General features: G+C 37.3%; 1 protein-coding gene across 4 annotated transcripts in view; it reads right to left on the bottom strand.

Moving 5' to 3' along the window:
* Positions 1-10,912: 10,912 nt before the first annotated feature.
* The window catches only part of Rspo2 (R-spondin 2), a 123,293-nt gene continuing 111,114 nt past the window's right edge, over positions 10,913-23,091 (bottom strand). For all 4 annotated transcript variants that reach the window (XM_057792855.1, XM_057792854.1, XM_057792853.1 and 1 more), the window contains one exon: positions 10,913-12,821. In XM_057792855.1, the coding sequence (XP_057648838.1) occupies positions 12,706-12,821 (116 nt within the window). In that variant the 3' untranslated portion in view covers positions 10,913-12,705. The remainder of the gene's footprint in view (positions 12,822-23,091) is intronic.

Genomic DNA, 23,091 nt, shown 5'->3' on the forward strand with positions numbered 1-23,091 from the left:
GAGCTCAAGGCTCAGGTTTCATGGGGAGGATCAAGTTGTTCATGTCCGAGGCAGAAGGAGTCAGTGCTTTCCGTGGAAGAAGAGACTGTAAGGGAATAGGAATAGAGGGCTGGCTTTGGTGAAAGGAGCCCACGAGCTGTAAGTCACAGTTGGCTTTAGATATATGTTTCTATCAGATCTAGAACTAACTTTCAAAATAATAATTGATGTGTAGCGGTTACTCTGCCCAGATCCCATCATTTTCTCATGTCCTTATTAGTGAATTTGAGATGAGGGGATGATCTCCACAAATGGTCTAATAAAGAAGCGCCATGCCAGATCCACTATGAACAGCAGAGAAAACGAAGCTATGAATGTGGCCGAATGCATTACCCCAAGTTCCCATGACTGTGTTCAGCCCTCTCGCCTCATGATGCACTCATATTTCTCTTAAATGGGGTCATGGATCGTTAATCTCCTGGCCTTGAAATCTCTTATTATTAAAAGTGTTACTTAGCAACTTTTACACATTGAAGTTACTCCAAATAAGAAAAACCACCAGGCCTGTTAGTCTGTTCACTCTTATTGAAAAAATAAAAAGAAAGAAAGAAAAAAAAAACGATTGATGTCGTGTCCTGGAATAAGTTTCATTTGCTTTCTTAGAATTATATTGTCTTGACTGGGTTAGAACACACAAAACAGAGCATAGTATGAGTTTCTTTGGCTCCCACAGTTAGAGAACAAAATCACAAACATTTGGTGTTGAACACTATGTCGGCTCCATAATTCTTCACGTATAAAAGTGACTGCCCTCTCCAAATGTTGGATTCTGTTTTAAAAACAACATGTTCTATGTGATTCAACATAAGTATTTTTTTTATTTGCTTGTTGTGGTTTTCTTTTTTCTTTTCTTTTTCTTTTTTTCTTCTCTTTCCTTTTTTCCCAGGTGTGATTCATGGGCTGTCACGTTTTGCTAACAGCAGTCAGGTCTCTCTTGGTTTCTTCATGTTGTTTGGTAAAGCTACACGAACTGTCCAGATGGAAGCACACGTCCCTTGTGTTCCTGGGACAGCATAAAACCCTGTTCGCCTAAGGCACTCACCATCCAGGTCTGATTTAAAATTACTCTTCTATCTAGGCTGACTTAATGGTAATGGGGCCATCGGATGACACAGTTTTCATGACTGATACTGGTTTTAATGCCACACTGGGGTTTTCTTAAAATTCCTAATTTTTAAATCCATCTTTCTCTGCAATTTCTGTTTATCAGAGACTCCACGAGTTATATAACAGATCTCATATACAAGTCTTTGGTGTCTTCTGGAAAAGGGCCATTTGAGAGTTAAAGAGATGGCTCCCTAGTTAAGAGTGTGCACAGCCCATGCAGAGGAGCTGAGTTCTGTTCCTAGCACACAGTTGGAGTGGCTCACAAGCACCTGTAACTCCAGTGCTACAGGATCTGACACCCACTTCTGGCTACCAAGGACACCTGCATTCATAAGCACATACATACAAGCATAAGCATATGCATAATCAAGATTTTTTAATGCTTTAAAGAATTAAGAGAAGGGGCAAAAAGGAAGAAAGAAAAAAAGGAGAAAGGCATGGAGAATGGGAGGAAGGAAGGAATCACTTGAAGGCAGAACCTAAACTTCTAGCTCCAGTTCCGTGCATGGATTGATAACATTGGAATCAGTTTAAGCATGCAATAAATGATTTGTTTTAAAATAATAAGTCCCTGTATCCTGTTAACAATACAAATGAATTCTATGACAAATTTTAAACAGTTATGCATTATAACTATAAAACCATATTTAAATTAGCATAACTCTAATTTATTTTTATAAGTGTGGAGGTAAAAATTGAATGCAAGACCTTTTTAAAAATAGACAAGGGCTTTACCCTTGAAATGCATCCCCAGTCTGTGGTTCTGTTCTTTTAATGTACAACTATGTTTAAATGTAGAAATATTTCAGAAATGTTAAAGGGCAGTTGTTTTTTGGGGAGAAGAGATTATGGAACATCTTTTGCTCTTTTTTATATAAAACAGCCTGGTGTGGGAGGTCCTTCTGTCTATGTGTTGCTTTTATTTGTTAATAAATAATGAAACCGTTTCAGCCTATAGCAAGGCAGAACTTAACTAGGCAGGGAAAATTAAACTGAATGCTGGAAGAAAGAAGGCAGAGTCAGTGAGAAGCCATGTAGCCCCACCACAGAACAGATGCTGGAACTTTACCGAGTAAGCCACAGCCACTTGGCAATGCCCAGATTGATAGAATTGGTTAAATTAAGACAAAAGAGTTAGCCAATAAGAAGCTAGTCTAATGGGCCAAGCAGTGATTTAATTAATGCAGTTTCTGTGTGATTATTTTGGAAGTTTGGAAACAAACAAGCAGCCAAGCAGCCTTCCTACAACAATAGCCCAATATTTTTTGCATGTTAGCTGCATATAATTATACATTATGCTTAGGGTACAGTGTAATATTTTGACAGTTCCCACATACCATGCATGACTAAATCAGAATAACTGGCACTCACAACCTTAGCCAGTCGCTATTCCATTTATTAATATTTAGGAACTTTCCCAGTCCTGCCTTGCAGTTATTTTGAAATTCACATTGAACTCTTGCTGTGGTGACTGCACTGTACTATGTGACTCTAGAGCTTGCTGTGCTCCCGTCCCCTCGTCTAGCTCCTCACACCCACCTTCGTTCTCTCCCTTGTTAGTTTCCACACATGAGTAAGCTGCGGTATTTGTCCCTTGGTGCCTGCTGTATTTTACTTAACACAGTGACCGCTACATCCATATGAGTTGTCTGTCACAGATGACTGGATTTTGGGGTTTTTTTATGTTTGATTAGTATTTTGCTGTGTAATGTAAACATTTTTCTTTGCCCGTTCTTCAGGCAATGGACAATTAGGATGTGCATGCCTTGGCTGGTGTGAATAATCCTGCAATAACATGGGAGTATTAACATAAAATAGTATCAAAATGTCAGTTTGTATAACTAACTTTATTAAAGATATGAGCTTAAATTTTATCTCTATCAACGATCATATTTAAGACCATGAAAGATCTTCAGTTATATTTGAAATCTCTAAGAGGAATTAAGAACATCTTTGATGTTATGATGTTAAACATGGCACCTATTTCTTTGTGCCAGTCTCAGAAACGATATTACTTAGGGACCAGTGTAATGGGGAAAGACCATCTAGTCAGTCTAGAGTTTCACATGCAACCATCTTTAAGTAGAGGAGGGTCATATATCCTTGGCGTAGGGACCACATTAGAATGGTAGTTTTTAATGAAGACTGACCTTGTCAGAAATGCTAATACAATTTTTCTGCATGTTATTGAATTATAGTTTCATAGCCATAATTTTACCACTTTGTGTTCCAAGGGCCCCATGTGTCTCTCCAGCCCTATTGGGTAAATCAAGGTCAAGCTTCCTGAGAGCTTGAGCAAGGTATTATATCCTGTGTCCCCTCCCAATGCACAGTACAAGACCTGGAGCATCATCCAAAGGCAACAAATTTAGAAAATAATGAAGAATGTTTGAAATCCAGTCATCTCCCTTAAAGCAAGTCACATGGCTTGATACTGCATATTATTTCATGCTATTATCAATGGATTTGAGGTGATTAAATAGAACCACATTTTCATGTCAAAAGATGGAAAAAGATAATAGAAACATTCCCTTCCATTTAGTTTTGAAACTCATAAGAAATGAGAATGATGATATGAATCCTAGGAAGAAAACTAGACCTAGACTTATGGGTCTGTCCACAGAGTAGTATGGGATAAGCCCCAGTGAGAAATCCCGGTACTCTGGGAAAAACTCAAAGTATATCCAAGATCAGCTGAAGCAGATTTGAATTTGGACCACTTCAATTTTCAAGGAAGAACATGGATAGTTTCTCTGGACTTAGCACAGGTATGAGACATGCCTATCTTACCCTGCTTTTTCCTGAGTCCCATTTTCTTGTTACTGTATTGAGGGATTCCAGTATACCAGATTGTGGAATGACTCGTAAATTGTACCCAGTCTTCAGCTCTACTCATTTTTATGTACTTTTACATTAAATCATCCCAGACTTTCACAGAATCATAGGGTGAGTTTGTGGTAACGTATCCCCAAATCATTCTAAGATATGTTTGGATTGACTTTCAGCAGTGGTTTTATTTGTCTCTGAATGCAGATCAAAGGAATAATCATCCCTGGAAAAGTTCAAACTCGAATACCTCCTCACATCCCAAGAACGCATTCAGTCAGTAGGATACTTTGCAATTTAGCGCATTTTGATAAAATATTGTTTGGGTAAATTATTAACAAAATGCTTTAAGACGAATCACGTAGCACAGAACTCAATCAGCATTATGGAGCAAAAGAAAATTCATCTGACCTGAGGAAATATATTTAATAATGGATGCCAATTTTTAGATGGTGGTCTTTTGAATGTTCTAAGCATCCATAATTAGGGTGTAGCAAATTTAATGACAAAGAACTGCACACAAGCTCCTAATTACAGTGGTGCGCCACTGATCCTAAGGAACTAACGAAAGGGGAACGAACACACCATCCATTTTGTCTGTTGCTCTTCCCCAAAGCTCACAAAAGTTCAAACCTATAAGATGAAACACATTCAGCTACCCTGTTTTCAAAGCTCAACAGCCTGTGTTTTTGAAATGCGCTAATTTAAATTTAAAGACACATACTTAATGTCTCCCCTTTGTAGCTTTTCAACAACATAGACACAGGGAGTCACCATCTGTTTTGAGCCTGGGTCATTACCAATTCATCCTCCTGCCCTGTATTATCAGATCAAGAGGGTGGACATAAATTCGGCCACCTGGGCGCTGGCGTTATTAACGTGCACCCCAGCACATGCTCATAAAGGGGGTTTGCTTGGAGCTGAAGCCTGGTGCTTCCTTTTTCCATCTGCCCAGTGCTCACGATTGCTCAGTACAAGTCTACTAATGTAGAACACAAAGAACTTCCAGGGGTATCTGCCAACAAGTCCAAGAGAAAATCATTTATGTTGTCAGAGACAGGCATAGGTGGGCAGTACTGAAGGAGCAAAGAGTCAGAAAGAGATAAGAGCAAGGCTGAAAACACACACAAGAGCCGTGTCTTCCCTATGGGTGTGTGGATGATGGATCTTAATGCTACCATACATCACTGTGTGCAACTTGTGGATGAAGATGGGCAAGCGTAATGCATCTCCACGTGGTAAGAAAACCTACAGCAGTCCCTCTCAATTCACTCAGCTCATCACAAAATTAGGGGTCACTTAAAACAGATGTTTTACTTTGGTTAAACTTTGACTGTGTGTCAGTTTGTACACCACATAGAATTTATCATCTGATAAATTGTTACAAAGGCAATTAACACGATGCCCCTGGCTCCTCTTCTTGCCCTTTTTAACATGGGGCAAAGTCATAGCAGGATAATTATAATCACGTACATGAATATAATTCATAGTGTAGCAATCTCATCTTTTAAAGAAATGTAACCTGGATATTGTACATAACCTTAATACCAGCACCTGGGAGGCTGAGGCAAGCAGATCTTTGTGAATTCGAGGCCAACTTGATCTACAAAGCAAGTTCCAGGATATCTATGGCTACATAGAGAAACCTTGTCTCAAATAACCAAAAAAAATGCAATAGTATTGTTCCTGTCACTCATAAAATTTTCTTCTTGGGCTGGCAAAATGGCTCAGTGGGTAAAAGTGCTTGCCACCCAGACTGATGACCTGAATTTGATTCCTGAGATCCACATGTTTGAAGGAGAAAACTGACAGCTATAAGTTGTCCTATGACCTCCACAAGCATTCCATAACACACACACACACACACACACACACACACACACAAATAAATGTAATTTTGAAAAGCTTTCTTCTCAAGATTGTAGGCTGTGAGGAAATACTGAACCATTATCAAACAAACAACTAATCCTGTTAAGTTAATCAAACATTTGCAGGATAGCTACTACACACTAGATGCATGGGGTCTCATTTCAAGGGGCTACAGCTCAGTTGTTGGAATTAACAAAATAATTGCTTAATTGTTGAAGAAAAGCTGAAACATTTTATTTAAAAATATTGCTTCCACTTATATTTGCTGCAGCAATTTAGAGGAAGGTATTAATAAGTCAGGGCTGCATACTCCCTTAAAGGGGTCATAGCTCTCTGGATCCCTGTGAAAGTCCATAGGTTGATTTGTTAGATTGTCATGAAAGAAGATTCAAGACTAGAAGGATTAAAGAACAAGAATATAGTTCTCACCATTCTGATGTCCATGATGAAGGTATTGACTCAAGGTAAGGAGCAATGTAGGGCCATGAAAGTTCAATAAAGCAAATATTGATATTTTATTTGTATTATCTTGGGCAACTATTTGAGCCAATTCTCTTCCATACAGTAACTTAAAAAGACTTATTTTACCCCATGGACCTGTGTTTGTGCCCAAGGAGCAAATATCATGCAGAAGGTGCACCAGCTCGCTATTCCATACTAGCTCTCAAGTGGATGCACACAATTCGCCCGAAACCCCATGGGTTAAAATCAGACAAAAGGACCATCTACCTGCAACAGGATTGGGGAATAGTCATTGATAAGAGAAGAAGGAACCAGTTCTCCTAGGTTTTACCACAGATGCTAATCAGATATCACATACAAGAGAGATATAGCCAGGAGAGGCATGTGTGATGGGGAAACAATAACAACAGATTTATTTAATTTAAAATTGAAATGCAAGTAATTAAAGCTTTCATTTGTTCTATTTTACACAGAAAACCATGGAAAAAAGAAGTACTTTTACCATGATCATGCTTTTAGTTAAACACTATGATTGTGTGCATGTGCACTACCTAATTCTGTTCAGACATGTATGCGCTCACATCAGAGAGCTGCTACCAAAGTAACTCAATAATTACAAGTTTGAAAAATCCTCATTGCTGAAAATTACAAACTCAAGGACCTATAATTCACAGAATGCTTGTTCTGTAGCTCACTTGATAAATTTTATTGATTTTGAAAGCAATAAAAGAAAAACCTTTGTAGAGCCATTGAGATAATTATTTCATCATCAATGTGGATGAAATTGGTAGATGATATGGTAACCTGAAATTAGGTATCATTATCGCATTTATGTGAAGAGTAGTTTCCAAGTGTTTTAATCATTGACATACTTCGTTTTCTCTATATCAAAACCATTTTCAAGGGATTGTAAGATATTGGTAAGAAGACACAAATCTTCAATTATTACATTATTACATTTTTTCGAATGATCCCTATTTCTCCAAATATTTTTACTATAAATCACGAGAGAATGTAGCCACATAAAGCCTTGAACTCCACCTTGTTATAAAGATAGGTCTCCTATAGGTGGGGCAGGCCTCAAACATCTAAGGCTAGCCTTGAAATCTTGGCCAATCTGTCTCTTAAGCTTGTGAATGCTAGGATTATATAGATGTGGGTTACAATGCCCGGTATGATTCTTCTTGATCATGCTTAGTAACTGTTCCTGGTGTTCCTCTCAGGATACCTTTTCTTGGTTATTTCCATCGCACCCTCTGGTTGAGATTGAAGGTTTAAATACCTTGAAGCCATGTTCTCCCATCTGTATTCTTTCATAGACACGAATGTCTATAATTCAAAGAACAAGCTACATCCCAGTATGTTCCCAAATTATATTCTGGCCTTGACCTTGCCCCCAGTGTCTATATTTATAACCAGCTGCCTACTTGCTGTGTCCACTTAGCTACCTAATACCATTTCAAGTTCAGAAAATGAAAAGTAGACTCATTTTTGCCAGTTCTGTCCCATAAATATTGTTATTTGGAACAAGAGACCTAAACAACATCTTGTCTCCATGTCTTCCTTTTCCTCCTATCCAACTCCTGTAGCCCCTAGACGCAATCCCTCCTCCTCTTTTCCTCTGATACTATCAACTCACCAATCATGTATGAATTCTCATCAGGTTAATGCAGTGACTAATCTGTCTCCATGCCTTCCCTCTCAAAATCTACCTTTCCCACAGAAGACGTGGAGAACAGTGCACAGAATTCTGAGCACACTTCTCCCTTGCTTAAGCAGGACAAAAATCCAGTGATTCTCCCCAGACTTCATGAGTCTTCTCTATTTCTGTCTTCCTGTTTGTTCTACCTTCCTCCTACGATACTTTTTATCATCTTTTCTTTCTTCTTCACTCCGATCATCCTCATCTTGTTTGTTCCTCGGGACCATTATACTGGTGCCTTCCATTACTTAGGCTGTTCTTTTGAAAATTCCTGTTCCTCATTTAGGTTTCATGCCAAAATACACCAAAATAATGATTTCTCCTTGACATCCCTGCCATTGACGCATGGTCTACTATCTCCACAGCAAAGGGACTCAAACTTCAGTCTGGAAATTATCACATGGTACTAGTAAGTCACCCAGAAAACAAAGGCACTGCAAACATTGTCTACAGGATTTTACTCTTAAAAGACACAGTCCATACACATCTTTAGTCATGTTAAGACAGAAATGGAGGCCAAATGTTCATAATGAAAATATACTACCATTACGGGAGGTCGGCTTAAGAAGTTCTGTACCCGAGACAAGACAGAGTGGAGCAATAGCACCAAGCCACTATTATGCCTAGGGTGAAGAGGATTTGAGGAAAAGGAGGAATTTCCAAAGTCTAGATATCAAGCCCCATCACCCCAAAGCTTAAACCTATAGCTGAGAATATAGCTATAGACAGAGGAGCTCCTCAAATCCTCTTTACCCTAATCATAATAGTGGCTGGTGCTATTGTTCCACTCTGTCTTGTCTTGGTAACTCATTGGAGTGTGTAATTAATATTTCCTTGATATTAGAGTTCATATGAAATCTCGAGTTTGGTTCGAAATAGTAATGAATTCAGTTTTAGATTTATATATGCTTTGACAAGGAAACTCATAAATAAGTGGGTATAAATGCCCATAAGAATAAAACTTAATCAACATCTAGGAGTGACTCAATTGATTGAAGCTGTCTGATACTTTCATAAATGTTTATTCAACTATTTATTTGCAGTATTGGAGATGGGAACTAGAATACTATGGATGCTAGCAAAATTCTCTACCAATGAACAAATTAGGTTCTATTTTGTTAAAAGAATCTTAAATAGTCAATGCGAGAAATAATAGGTAACAACTGGTATAATGCTTAATAATCTGCTATAGTGATAACACTATATATCATCAGCTTCTTAACTCAGTGTGTTCAGGATGTCTTTGTTTCCTTATGACATTAGTTCCAAAAGGCTCTTGCAAACACCTAAACCCAAAGATGCTCATATTGCAAGTTGTGTTATATTTACACATAATTTACTATGTGTACAAACTTCCCATACACTAAAAATATCAAAAATACCTAATATGCATAAGTGTTATCTTTAAATGTTGATAAATAAATTTAGGAAATGATTAAAAAGTAAACACGTTCAGTATGGATTTAATGTAATGTTTTTTCAAATATTTGTGATACACGGTTGGGTTTACTATATAATGCATTACATTGCAGATATAGAGGGCTGTAGTATATCTCCTTATTTTTAAAACAATCTTATTTTACATAACAATCCCAGTTCCCTCTCCCTCTTTTCATCCCACCCCCCATCCACTCCTCAGAAAAGGTGAGGCCTCCCATGGGGAGTCAACAAAATGTGTCACATCATTAGAGGCAGGCCCAACTAAGGCCCTCCCTCCTGTATGTAGGTGGAGCAAGGTATTCCTCTGTGGGGAATGGGCTCCAAAGAGCCAGATCATGCTGGGGATAAACACTGTGGTGCTAATAGCACCACAATCTGCCCAAGCTACAGAACTCTCACCCACTTTCAGAGGGCCTAGTTTGCTTATATGCTGCTTCCCAAGCTGTCTGTCTGGAGTCAGTGAGCTCCCTCTAGCGCAAGTCTGTTGTTTTCTGCGGATATCCCCATCATGACCTTGGCCCCTTTGCTCGTAATATTGCTCCTTCCTCACTATGACTGGACTCCAGGAATTCGGTCCAGTGCTTAGCCGTAAATCTCTGCATCTGCTTCCATCAGTTACTGGATGAAGGTTCTATGATGACAATCAAGGCAGTCATCAATCTGATGACAGGGGAAGGGTAGTTTAGGGACCCTCTCCACTATTGCTTAGATTTTTAGCTGGAGTCATCCTTGTGGTTTCCTGGGAGTTTCCCTAGTGCCTGGTTTCTCCCTAATATCATAATGGCTCTCTCTTTCAAGGAATCTCTTTCCTTGCTCTCCCTCTTGGTCCTTTACCCAACTCAACCTGTCCAATACCTATTGACATCTTGAAATTTGCAGGCAAAGGGATGCTACTAGAAAAATCTATCCTGAGTGAGGTAACCCAGACACAGAAAGATACTACACAGTATGTACTCACACATAAGTGGATATTAGACATAAAACAAAGGATAACCAGCCTACAATCCACAACCTCGGAGAAGATAGGAAACAAGAAGAACCCTAAGAGACACACATAGATTCCCCCAGGAAGGGGAAGTAGATGAGATCTCCTTTAGTAAATTGGTAGCATGGGGGGAGAGTGGGAGAGGAGTTGAGAAGAGAGAAAGGGACCAGGGTGTAGTGCATCTCAATGCATTCCTTTAATCGCCTAGTACATCTCTTAATGCCCTCCAGGTAGATAAGAACCCAGGGAGAGCTAATAATTTCTCTCCAGCTACTTAGGCTAGATTGGAACGTAGGCAGTCTAGGTCTGAGAATTCCATTTTCTACTACTGTGCAATAATTTTTAGTGAAATAAGTATCCTAAACACTGTTATCAATATATTTTCTCATGTGTTTATGGGTCACAAGCAGGCAGTAGTGTTGGTAAAACATTGCACGTCCCTGTAATTGTACTATTAAAGCAAAAAATAAATAGTCCAAAAGCAACTTTTGAGTTTTTAATGCACAAAAACAACAGCCCAGAAACATAACAAGCATTGACTTATTAACAATGAAGTATGATATTAAGGAGACCCCTCCCCACTTAGTAAATAGGAATATAGTGGGAACAGACATGAAGGGATAGGAACACTTTAGGATTAAGTGCAAGCCCTAAGGTTGAATACAACATTCATATATGGCTTATCCTGCATCAATATTTTCATAATGAAGCTTATGATATCTATACATATCAGAAAGATGTTTCTGATTCAACAAAATGCTAAAGAGGTAGTTTTACCAAGGCAAGGTGAGGAAAAGGCTTTACCTTGCTTTGGCTGTTTCCTCAAAACTCTACAACTTCGTTTGTTCTAAGTTTCTCCTGGATCAGCCAAGAAGATAATGCACTTAGAGCCTGCCAATTCATAAATCAAAGGACTGATTGACCCAAGGGGGACAATGATGTTTTTGACATCACCACTGTGTGAGTTGGCTGGGTAGCCTCCATCATGTTCTTCCTTCTCGTGTAAGGTATTCTGGCTCCATGGAGAAATGAGCAATGTGACTTTCAGTTGTGGGAAGCCTGCTATCTTTTCCTTCGCTTTCTGGGTGATTTCATGATAGCAACTTCCCCAGTGACTCCAGTGACCCAAGAATTTTCCCAGCTGAACTATCATTGATTGTCATGAGTTACTTTAAGTCTGAAAAAAAAAATGAAACTGGGAATTGTGTAATAAATACAAGTAACTGCACAGAAGTCTTCTTGTTTTCAGCTGTGTTTCATAAGTCCACTTTCTGGACTCAGAAAGAGTTGGGCTTCTGATAGCAAGATGCTACATGCTGCTTACTCTGTGTGTGTGTGTGTGTGTGTGTGTGCACGCATGTGTGTGTGCACGTGTGATACAAACTGGGGAAGTTCTATCTGCATTGAAATTCTGACGTCGGTCATTTGACTCTATGTACAAACTAGCTTATCCTAAACTTACAATTAGAAACAAGCCCACCCCACCCCCATCAAAAAATAATACAAACAGAAGAAACCAAATGGCAACAAAACATTTGTCAATTTTCAAAACTAGAACAGTTTGAACAGTCATGTACCAGACCATGGTTAGGAACCATTAGAAACAAAGTGACATCTTATTCATCAGGTATGACTTGTTACACACAAAAAGCATAAATATACAGGATGGAGCTTTGCAGATAGCTCAGCAGAATGTGCACACGTCAGCACGAGGCTGAAATCTAGCAGGAATTTCCACAGAATACCCCTAGCTAAAAGCAGTCTCATCGCAAGATCATTTTAAAGTCACCAATGATGGGAATTTTGGGCGGTGACACTTCGCCTTATTTCCACTCACACTTGTCTTTGATGATGCCCAACGTGAGAAACCAAAGTCACAAGTGAACAGCGCTTGCCCGCTTCTGCATTTTCTTGCAGGAAAATAGGCACAGGTGCATTCTCCGGTGGTGATCTACAGCCGCATGCCTCCTGCAGGTTCACCGTGCCCGGGGCCAATTCTTAGGATACATCACAGGAGTGTACATGCAACAGCTCCCACTGATGAGGTCAACAAGCTCCTGCTATTACAAGGCTCCAGATTCAAATCAAAGCATAAATAACCCAGAGACCATGCGTGGGCACTTCCCTTCGCAATGTTACTGAAAACGGATACTGGTCAGAGCAGCGGGAACGCTGTCCACCAGTGTGGATTGGAGAGTAGCTTTGTGCACTTTTGCAATATAAACAACAGCAACAACAAAATCCCCCTCAAAATTCCCCAGCTATTGCCTGTATTTTATTGGTTAGCTCTGTCTGTTGCTAGAAAGACGCTGTGCTGCTCTTGGGCTCTTTCAGTCAACTTCCTCCTTTTCTTCTTGTTTCTCTTCTCCTTGGCCTTTGGTGTTCTCTTCCCTAGGATGGGATAAAGAAAGAGGGAAAATGGAGGATGTCAGACAAGTTCCTTTCTCAAAGAAGGAGAATACAAAACATTAAGAATTTTGTCCAAAGCCCATCTGGAAAACATCACCTATGGAAAAGGCGGCCTCAAAAGGGAAACCTGTTCAAATTAATTTTGATGAAATAATAATAATTCCCTAAATTGGATATGCTGCCCAGAACAGAGACAGATCTTCCTGCTACAGGGAACTGGCATATTTAAATAGAAGCCGGATCAGTCTTACAAATATCATTGTGCAACAAAAATTTCATTTTTATTCTCCTGCTTTTAATAATGCTAACTTTAGTAGCCACCTTTGCCTCTTTCAACTGCTCCACATGTCTGTCAGTGAGAAAAAAATAAGCTTCTCTCTATGGTAAATATACCAGAAGTTTCAAACTCCCTTCTTTAGGAGGGTGGGTCTTGTTTTTGACACTGCCCCCACCAGATTCTCTACAGACCAATGAATGAAACAACTATGTGTATTGATTTTTTCATTTTCTATTTAAAAAGACTCTTGAGGAATCATTCATTATATGTTTTATCAGTTCTTATCCAAACTGCCTAGACAAGTCATTTTCATTAACACTGAAAAAAAGGCTTGCTTGTTCCAACAAGTGTTTTACTATCAGAAAACTACACCAAGTTCTTTCTATTTCTCTCCTTAGCCACTAGGAAGCATGAACCACAATAAACTGAATACTTAAGATTTTTCTCCATCAGGGGCTATTGGATACAATTTCTCCTCTGCCATTTTTTATTTCTTTCATCTTCTGGCTGTGATTGTATTTTATACTTTAGAAGGTCTCAACATTTCTTTGCATACAAGTGTACACAAGATTATGAAAAAAGGAACTGGAAGCACTTGGGTTTGGTTCATTGTTTTCATATAGAAAAGTGACATACTTAGAAAAAAGGGGGAACTTCATACATGTTACATTTTACTGGAAGTCATCACTATATATGTCCATCACAGAAAGACTGCTCTAGAAAAAAATCCAATTACCAAATATCTGCTACCTGTCGTACCTCTAGTTTCATACAAAACTTATGTTCTACTTATGTAGGCTTAAGTAATTAGATACCAAAGCAATCTGTATTGATGGAACATTTAGCTAAGCATACACCCAATGATCTTCAATTTTCCTATACATATGAAATTTAGTGCCCTAATCCTTTTCATTACAATCCCAAAATGGAAAAGGTAGCTAATTTAAAATAAACTAGATGGAGCTAAAGAGATGGCTCAGTGCTTAGGAGAACTTGCTGCTCTTGCAGAGAAACTGAATTCAGTTCCCATGGTGGCTCACAATGACCTCCACATGTGGTAAACACACAGTACACATGCATCCATGCAGAATAAAACACTTATACACATAAAATATTTTTTTAAAAAAATTAAGCAAGAGATAAAGGAGATACATGTCTTAGGAAACCAAAGAGAACACTTAAGTTTCCTAAATTAAGGAAAGTATTTCCCATTCCTTCAGATTTCTGATCAAATGGTCACTGTTCAGGTTGAGGAAGGGAAGTGGTTTCACTTCTCAACAGCCCAGCAAAGTGATAGGAACACAATCAACATTCAACAAGTGATGCCTGGGTTAAAATTAAAATCTCAAGGAAGAAGATAAACTTATTTTAATAGACACTACATTAAAATAATGAGAACATGATCATGCCCCCATATTAAATTATAAAGGTCCTTGAAGTTAACTTCTGGTTCTCATTAAAATTTGGCATTAATGTTATAATGGCATTTTGCCATCTTTAAACATAGTTAATCCTACCCAATGAAACCCTAGTCCAAGACATCATTAATCCAAGCAGCTGTGAAGTTATAACTGCGTAGGTCCATTATCTCCAATGAAGACAGGGCTGATGAGTACAAAGAACTTAAGAGGAAACGGCACATTTAAAGAGAAGTGTCAATTACAAAGTTTTACAAAGATTTCTCAGTTCTACATGGTCCCTAAATAAACAAATATCTGAAGCTCAAAACAATCATTGCTGAGTGTATTTTAAAAAATCATTTAGTTTACTGTTCCTTTATCTAAGTCTTGGCATTTCTCGTAAGAGTCGATTGAAATTAAGTGAATGGAGAAGAAAACTAGCATTTCTTGCTTAAACTTGTTCTACTAGACTGAAAATGTTAAAGACAGCCTCTGGCCCTCACAATTTCAAAATCTTCATGTAGAGATGGTACTATAAAATAAGCTAGATGAGGCTGGAGAGAGGGTTTTGTGCTCAAGAGCACTTGCTCTTGTTACATAGGACCTGAGTTCAGTTCCCATGGTGCCTCACAACCATCCATGACCCGAGTTCCAAAAGATGTGAGCTTGAGCTATGAATGTTTGTGAGCCATGCACAGTTACACTTTGAAGACAGCTAATTTTGTATCTGTCATCTAATAACTATTCTGATAAAAGCATTAGTATCAGATGGTCTTGGCTTTGTAATGCAGCGGTTACTGGCATTTGCATGAAACTCTTGGTACCATAGGCTTACTCGGTGATGCTTCTGAGAACTATGAAATATTTTTTCAACCTGTATGGTTATTTTCTTGATGACAAGTTCCAACTGATAATGATTTGGGGACACGGTGATAACCCTAATTATTTTCATATGAAGACTGGTGAACATAAACTCTTTGCCATTTTTTGGAAGATTGGTTGGCTGGTTTTGTTTCAGGCCGGTACCATTTCTGATATTAAATATATTGCAAATACCAAAGAATTAAGATAGTAAGCCAAAAATCTGACCACAAACAGGACTAAATTAACTGAAAATATTTTGTGGTCCACAGTAGATGGTTCTGACTTTATGCTCAACTTGAAATAATAGAAATATATTAAATGAGAAATTATAGAAATGATTCTATACACATTTTCTTCCAAATTAAAATTTTCAGACATTAATGAATTAGGTTCAAACTAGGAAACATCTAATCCTGTTCTTATCTATTTGCTCATTTTTATTGGACATAAATATGCTCATTTTTGTTCCCACTTAATTTTTCTCTATCTAGATATATTCATGTATCCATATGGCTTAATATAAAAGTTGGAGAATGACTTCTGTACTTTGCATCATTGTACATTTTCAACATATTTATGCAGATATAAAGGCATGAATAATACTTGTTACCCTAAGAGAAATCCAACAGATTTAACTTTCTTCCTCCTTATAATAAGGGAAGACTCAGACTCTTTACTACACAAGAACAGAAAAGAAGGTTGGGGTTTATGAGTTTGGCAACCTCCAACATATGCAACTCTAACTGACAAATTCTGCATATCATTATCTTGGCTGCTTTGAGAACACAGTGGCCTTGACCCATTGCTACAGCATGAATCTGTTCAGGGTAAGACAGCATACTCTGCAGAACAGATCTACTGAGAACCAGACTACGGGTGCACGATGATGCCATGCCTGTATGTTACAGTCTTTAAGGAAACTGATGTGATGTAATGGAGAAAAGCTACATCAAAGAAGAAAGAATCTGGGTATTGTAATTGATGTGTATGATAAAACACTGCATTGTGAGTCCTCATTTCTACATCTACGGTCATTGTTCATCAGAGAGTTATGAAATGCCACATGAAAAACCATGCTCAGATGCTGCTAAGATGAATGGAAAACAAATTATTAAAATGACCAAAACTAGAAAGGTATTATCAAAACCACACGCAAAGCAACATAATCTTTACACACATTTGAAAATGGTCCAAAAAGATATGCTATTCATTCTTCTACAGTGGAAGGGGAGAAAATGCTTGTGGAAATATTCTTAACTATTAGCTGTGGATTACAGCTATTACATTCACATCAAAGTAAGTAATTGTGAAGCAAAATAAGAGGAAGAGTCTCAAATAACAAGATCTAAAAACAATGAATCTACTGGTTTCACTATTTCATTCTTCCAACAAACTCTCAATCCCAAGCGTTTTCTTTTCATTAGACTTCAGAAAAAATCTCTGCATCACTGCAGCAATGATTCTTATGCTTCTTTCAGTAAGGCGCAGAGGCTGCCTAGGGTCTCCAAACTGACTACTACTTTCTGGCCAAAGAAAGACTGTCTAAGCGTAAATAAGATAGAGGTAAACTAAAGGATAAAAATAACAGCTGTAATTATAAAATAGAAAACCTTCTCTGTGTCTGCATATACATGTGTGTATGTGTGTGTAACATTTTCTATATATATATTAAACATATATGGCATATATGTCTATACATATACATAGGAATGGGAAATATATGCATTATAACAACTAACTGTATAATTAAGTAGTTATTGTTATAGCTACAACTATGCAAAAATAATCACTTATAAACAAAATGCAAATTTTGAGGTTTGTGTTATTCAAGGACTTTGTGAATTCATGAAATCTTTCAAGCAACTAACACTGAAGGCTGTAAAGTCAATTAGACGACCATCCTACTGAACCTTGCCATACCTCAGAAGGTGTCTGGAGGCAGGACAGTAAGACATCTGAGAAGCCTGGTCTGCAGACAATGAATGGCAAGTTGGCGATTTCTATTTCTCATATGGGCAAGCTGAGTTTATAGAAGAATGATGAGGGAGAGAAATTTATTTTTTTAAGAGTGATGAATGATTTTGTGGAATGATGCCAGTTGGTACTTTAAATATTTTAAAGTTCATATAAAAATATACAAAAGGCTTAAATATAGTTCATAAATAAAATTAAAATGGTTTAAACTATATTTATCAATTAAAATTGCCAAATAAAAAGAGGTGCTGATGCAGGATCCGTATAAGTAAAAATCCTTAAATCTCTTAAGAATATGGAGAGGCAAACATCGGATGCGTAACAGAAATATAACTCAAATACAGCCTTTCTATGAAGTCATCTGGCAATATTCATAACTTGTGACTCTCAACTAGGAATCTATTGGGAAAATAGTCTAACCTTGGGCAAAGCTTTATGCATGGAGATGTTTACTATGATAATAACAAACAGTAAATTACCTCAACGTCCTAGTATGAATTTTCATGACCTCTTCTTTTTATGACCATTGAAGCAATAAGTATCCTTGTATCAAAACTGATGCATTTAAAAATTTAAGACTACATCAATTAAATCCATTTCTAAGAGTACTACTATTGCATGTCCCCAAAATGTATCATTAATGGGCCTAAGAAAAATTCCTTAACATAAAATACTCTTATTATGAACATAAGTAAATTCATTCATCAAATGGTCACACATAATTGGATATAAGATATAAATGCTCATGAATAAATGACTTGAACGCCTTAGATATTAAAATGGCTATTAATTAATAAGGTGCCAGCTTTTTCATTGTTTCATCTAGAAAGATATGTAAGTTGGCAAATACAATGAGCAATCTTGGACCTACCACTGTCTGTCTTAAGAGCTCATAGTTACTATTTTAAATGGGACATGAAGATTGTCTTTATTGTATGCATGACGTTCTAACATATCTAAAATGACTAAATCAAGATAATTAACATATCACCTCACATACTTATCCATAGTGAAAAAACTTAAAATCCCTCTCTTTGAAATTTTCCTGCATATATACTCTTACTTATATGAGCTTGGGGTCAGAGGGAGCGAAGGTAAAGGGTAATATCAATGGGAGCATTCACTTGTTTGCTTCAAGATTATTAAAGCCACCCATTTAGAGTTTATTGGAGATCTTGAATTTCAAAGGGTAGACCGAAAAAGCTTCCAGGTCATCACTTAGTGACTTCACTTCTACAGAAGAACTTATGCTTTCAACTTCTGTGCATAAAACAATAACAAAGAAAAGGCAACCATTACTTGAAAGAAAGCGAAGGGTATCACAGGCTGGGTTCTAAGGGAGACTGGAGGGAGGAAGGAAGGGGAAAAGTGATGCAATCATATCCTAATTACAGAACACCCAGAGGACAAGCTTAGAAAAGAAGATAGATGCCCACGGCATATCATAGTTAAAGCACTAAGTGTACAAAACAAGACGAGTACAGATAACTGCCAGAGAAAAGAAAAAAATGCAAGTTACATATAAAGGGAAACCTTTCAGAATAACAACTGGTTTTTCAGTGGAAACTTTAGAAGCTAGAAGAGCCTAGAACAATGCATTCCAAGTTTTAAAAGACCATGAAGACCATGAGGGCCAACCTAAACTAATACCCAGCAAAATTATCTGCCATAATTGAAGGAGAAAGAAAAACTTTCCATGATAACAAACAATCTTAAAAGAAATGTATTCAACAGATCAAAACAAAATAAAATACAGAAAGACTGAAGAGGGGAACAAGCATAGCCAAAATACTGTGGAAGTAAAAGAAAAGTTATAATTCCTAAACCACAGAGTACCACTGAGAGCACAAACAACACCAAATATCAACAATGGAATGACTGCAATCGACAAACACATTTCAATAATAACTATAAATATTAATGGCCTGCATTCGCCAATCAAAAACACGGGCTGGCTAAACAGGTCACGAAACAAAATCCCTATGTCTGTTGTCTACAAGGAATGCAAATTAGATTTAAAAACAGGCACCACATTAAAATACAAGAGTGTACAATAGGAAGCACATCAGTCTAATGGGACAAGGAAGCAAGCTGGTTTCACCATCCTAAACGCAAACAAGTTAAATTTCAAACCAAAACTAATAGGAACAGATAAAGGAGAATATTCCATTCTAGTCAAGGGAACAGTTAACCAAGATGGAACTGCTATCCTAAATATATATGTAACAATTCTAGTGCAATTTCATAAAAAGATTCTCCCAGAATTAAAGACAAAAGTTAACATATGCCCATTAATAGCAAGCGCTTTCCATACAATACTTTCTCTAACACAGAACATATGGACAAAAGTAAACAAAGTAAACATCAGAACAAATGATATCAAAGATAACATGGTCTTAACAGATATCTCTAGAATATTCAGCCCAGTCAACTAAGAACATACATTCTACTCATAAAACATGGAAGCTTTTCTAAAATATATCACAAATTCAGAAGGACGAAAATAACTCAGGTTATCCTATATGACCATAATTAAAGAAAACTAAATAGCAAATGAAGATTACCTTTATTGTATGCATATGATGTCTTAACATATTTTCAAACAGTAAACAAATTGCTAGTAAATACTCATGCAGCTTAAACACTCGGCACTAAGTGATGAATGGGTTAAAAAAAGAAATAAGAAAAGAAACTCTGGAACTAAACAAAATACAACAAATCCATGGGGTCGTATTGAAACGCTCCAAGAGAAATGTATGTTTCTAAGTGACTACATTAAATGTCAGGGAGAACACAAATAAACGATTTAATGAAGCAACTTAAAATTTGGAAAAAGAACAAATCAAATCCAAATCTAATTATCAGCAAGAAATAATAAAAATCAAAGCAGAAAAACAATTAAATAAAAACAAAGAAAAATCCAGAAAGTCAACAAATCTAAAAGCTGGTTCTTTGAGAAGATGAACAAACTTGATGAATTCTTGGTCCAAGTAACTAAAAGAAATAGAGGACTCAAATGAACAGATTCATAGATGATCAGGGAAACATCACAACAAACCCAAAGAAATTCAGAATGTTATAAGAAAATACTTTAAGAACCTGAACTTGGTTAAGCTAGAAAACTTAAAAGAAGTGGATAAATTTCTAGATTCAGTCAAACCACCAAAACTAAACCAAGAAAAGAAGAACATCCTAAACAAATCTATAATAAATGAGGAGACCAAATTGCAATAAAAATCTCTCCTATGAATTAAGTACAAGGTCACATGAACTCACAGCAGAATTCTGTCAGACTTTCAAGAGGTCAGACAGGCAGTCCTTCTTAAATTTTCAAAAATAGAAAGGAGCACTTCCAACACCCTTTTAAGAAGCCAGTATCACTAATGCCAAAGCCAGGCAAAGATACAACACAAAAGAAAACTACAGACAAATTTCACTGATAAATACAGATACAAAAATGCTGAATAAAATACTTACAACTAAAATACAGATATAAATCAAAAAGATTATCCAGCATAACCAAGTTGGCTGCATCCTTGAAATTGAGATAGTTTTGCATACATGAGTCACTAATGTAATAAGCTACATTCATGGAGTTAAAGAAGAAACAAGATCATAGCCATTGATGAAGAAAAAACCCTTGACAAAATTCAACATGCCTTCATGATAAAAAGCTCCAGAAAATACAGAACTGAGGGAACATTCCACAACATAATAAAGGCTATATCTGAGGAACCCACAGCCAACATCACCCAAAAAAAAAAAATGAAAATCTAGAATCAATCTCATCGGAGTCAGAATGGGAAAGGGCTGTCCACTATGCCTACTCCTTTTGACACTGTGCTTGATGTGCTAACTGGAGCAATAAGCCAAGAGAAGAAAATTGAAGAGAACCAAATAGGAAAAAAAAAAATAAATCAAACTATCCCTTTTTGTAGATGACATTATACAGCAGCAATCCCAGAAATTCTACTAGAAAACTTCTTCTAAACACTAAAAACAAATTCAGAAATATAGCAGGGTCTGGAATCAACCTACACCTATGAACAGCATAAACCAATCATACAGAGAAAGAAACCACAGATACATCTCTATTCACAATAGCCTCAAAGAATATAATATATATGAGTAAACCTAATCAAAGAGGTAAAGGAACTTTATAATGAAAAATTTAGAACTCCGAAGAAAGAAAGAGAGGAAAACACTAGAGTCTAGTGACTAGACTATGGAAAGATATCCTGTGCTCATGGGTTGATCAAATTAGTATTGCAAAATTGAACATTTTATTAAAAGCTTTCTACAGATTCAATGCAATCCCAATTTAAAAAAAAAAACATTTCATTCTTCACCGAAATAAAAACAACTATTCTAAAATACATATGAATGTACATCACACCCTCGATGGCCAAAATAATCCCTAGTATAAGTAATAATGCTAACATGATAACCATTCTACAATTCAAGACAAAGTACAGGGTTTTAGTCACGAAAACAACATGGTACAGGCATAAAAACAGACATGTAGATTGTGTAGACTGGTGGAATCTGCAGGTTAATAGATGGAATTAAAAAACATAACATTGACTGAAGTAATCCAGACTCATAAAGACAAATGTTTCATTTTCTCTCTCATCTGAGGCTCTTAACTCTACATATTCAGATATCAGTACATATACTAGAGTAACTGCAGAAACAATGACATCAAAATTGACCACTGCAAGGGTAGGGGAGACCAATCAGGCTAGAAAGGGGGAGGGTACTAAGTTAGAAAGAGAGACAAATACAGAAGAAGGAGGGAGGGAGGGAAAAGTCAGGATATCTGGAAAAACCAAAACAAACAACATAATCTACCTAAAAATACCTATAACACATGTAAGTCGGTATATAAAGACATGCATAGTTTAAATTAATTTTCTCCCATCTGGGATGACTGGGCTTCCTCCAAGAGTCAAGACCATCCAAATTCTGATACCAGGCATGAGAAACTCTCTTTTGAATTGTGGGTCATAGTTATCCAAGAGGTCCTCAAAACATTCCAAGGCTGTTGCTGGTCACCTTGGTTGCTCCGTGAAGAGGTAGAACGTAAGTCTCTATTTCTGAAGACATCAGGCACTTCGGAGATGTGGCTCAGAGACTACTGTGTTATAGCTGATCTAAAGTCTCCTCTCTGAGGACTAGCTTTCCTGGTATCAGGAGACACCATGAAGCTTCCAAAGGAGAAGCAAGCAACAGTCCCACCTGGCTATGGCACCTATGAAGCACAACAATGAGTAGTATGACTGGACACTAAGGGTGCATGTAGTCATGGAGAAATAGTCTCCCACAGGGAAAGAACACAGCTGGTTATATAATACCAAAGGCTCAACCCTGAAAGCACACATACAAGTGGCATCATACGGACTAAGTAAGTAATAGGTGTGTGTGTGCATGTGTGTGTGCATGTGTGTGTGCATATGTGTGTGCATGTGCAACAACAATGAAAGAAGAGCTACGAATTTGAAAGAGAGGAGAGGTACATGGGTCAGGCTTGCGGGGGGAGGAAATGATGCAATTACACTATGATCTCAAAATAAAAAAAATGAATAAAAGGAAGTGGGGGTTAAATGACTACAACTCATTGTATGTGTACCTGAGAGTGGCCGAGCGTAAAAATAGGAAAACTCTGGTTTTAACTAGAAAGCAGTACTAACAAAATCTGCATACAAGCCGCACGTAACTTTCCAGTAGCTTCTCTTCT

The sequence above is a fragment of the Chionomys nivalis genome, chromosome 17 (assembly GCF_950005125.1).
Source record: "Chionomys nivalis chromosome 17, mChiNiv1.1, whole genome shotgun sequence".
Lineage (NCBI taxonomy): Eukaryota > Metazoa > Chordata > Mammalia > Rodentia > Cricetidae > Chionomys > Chionomys nivalis.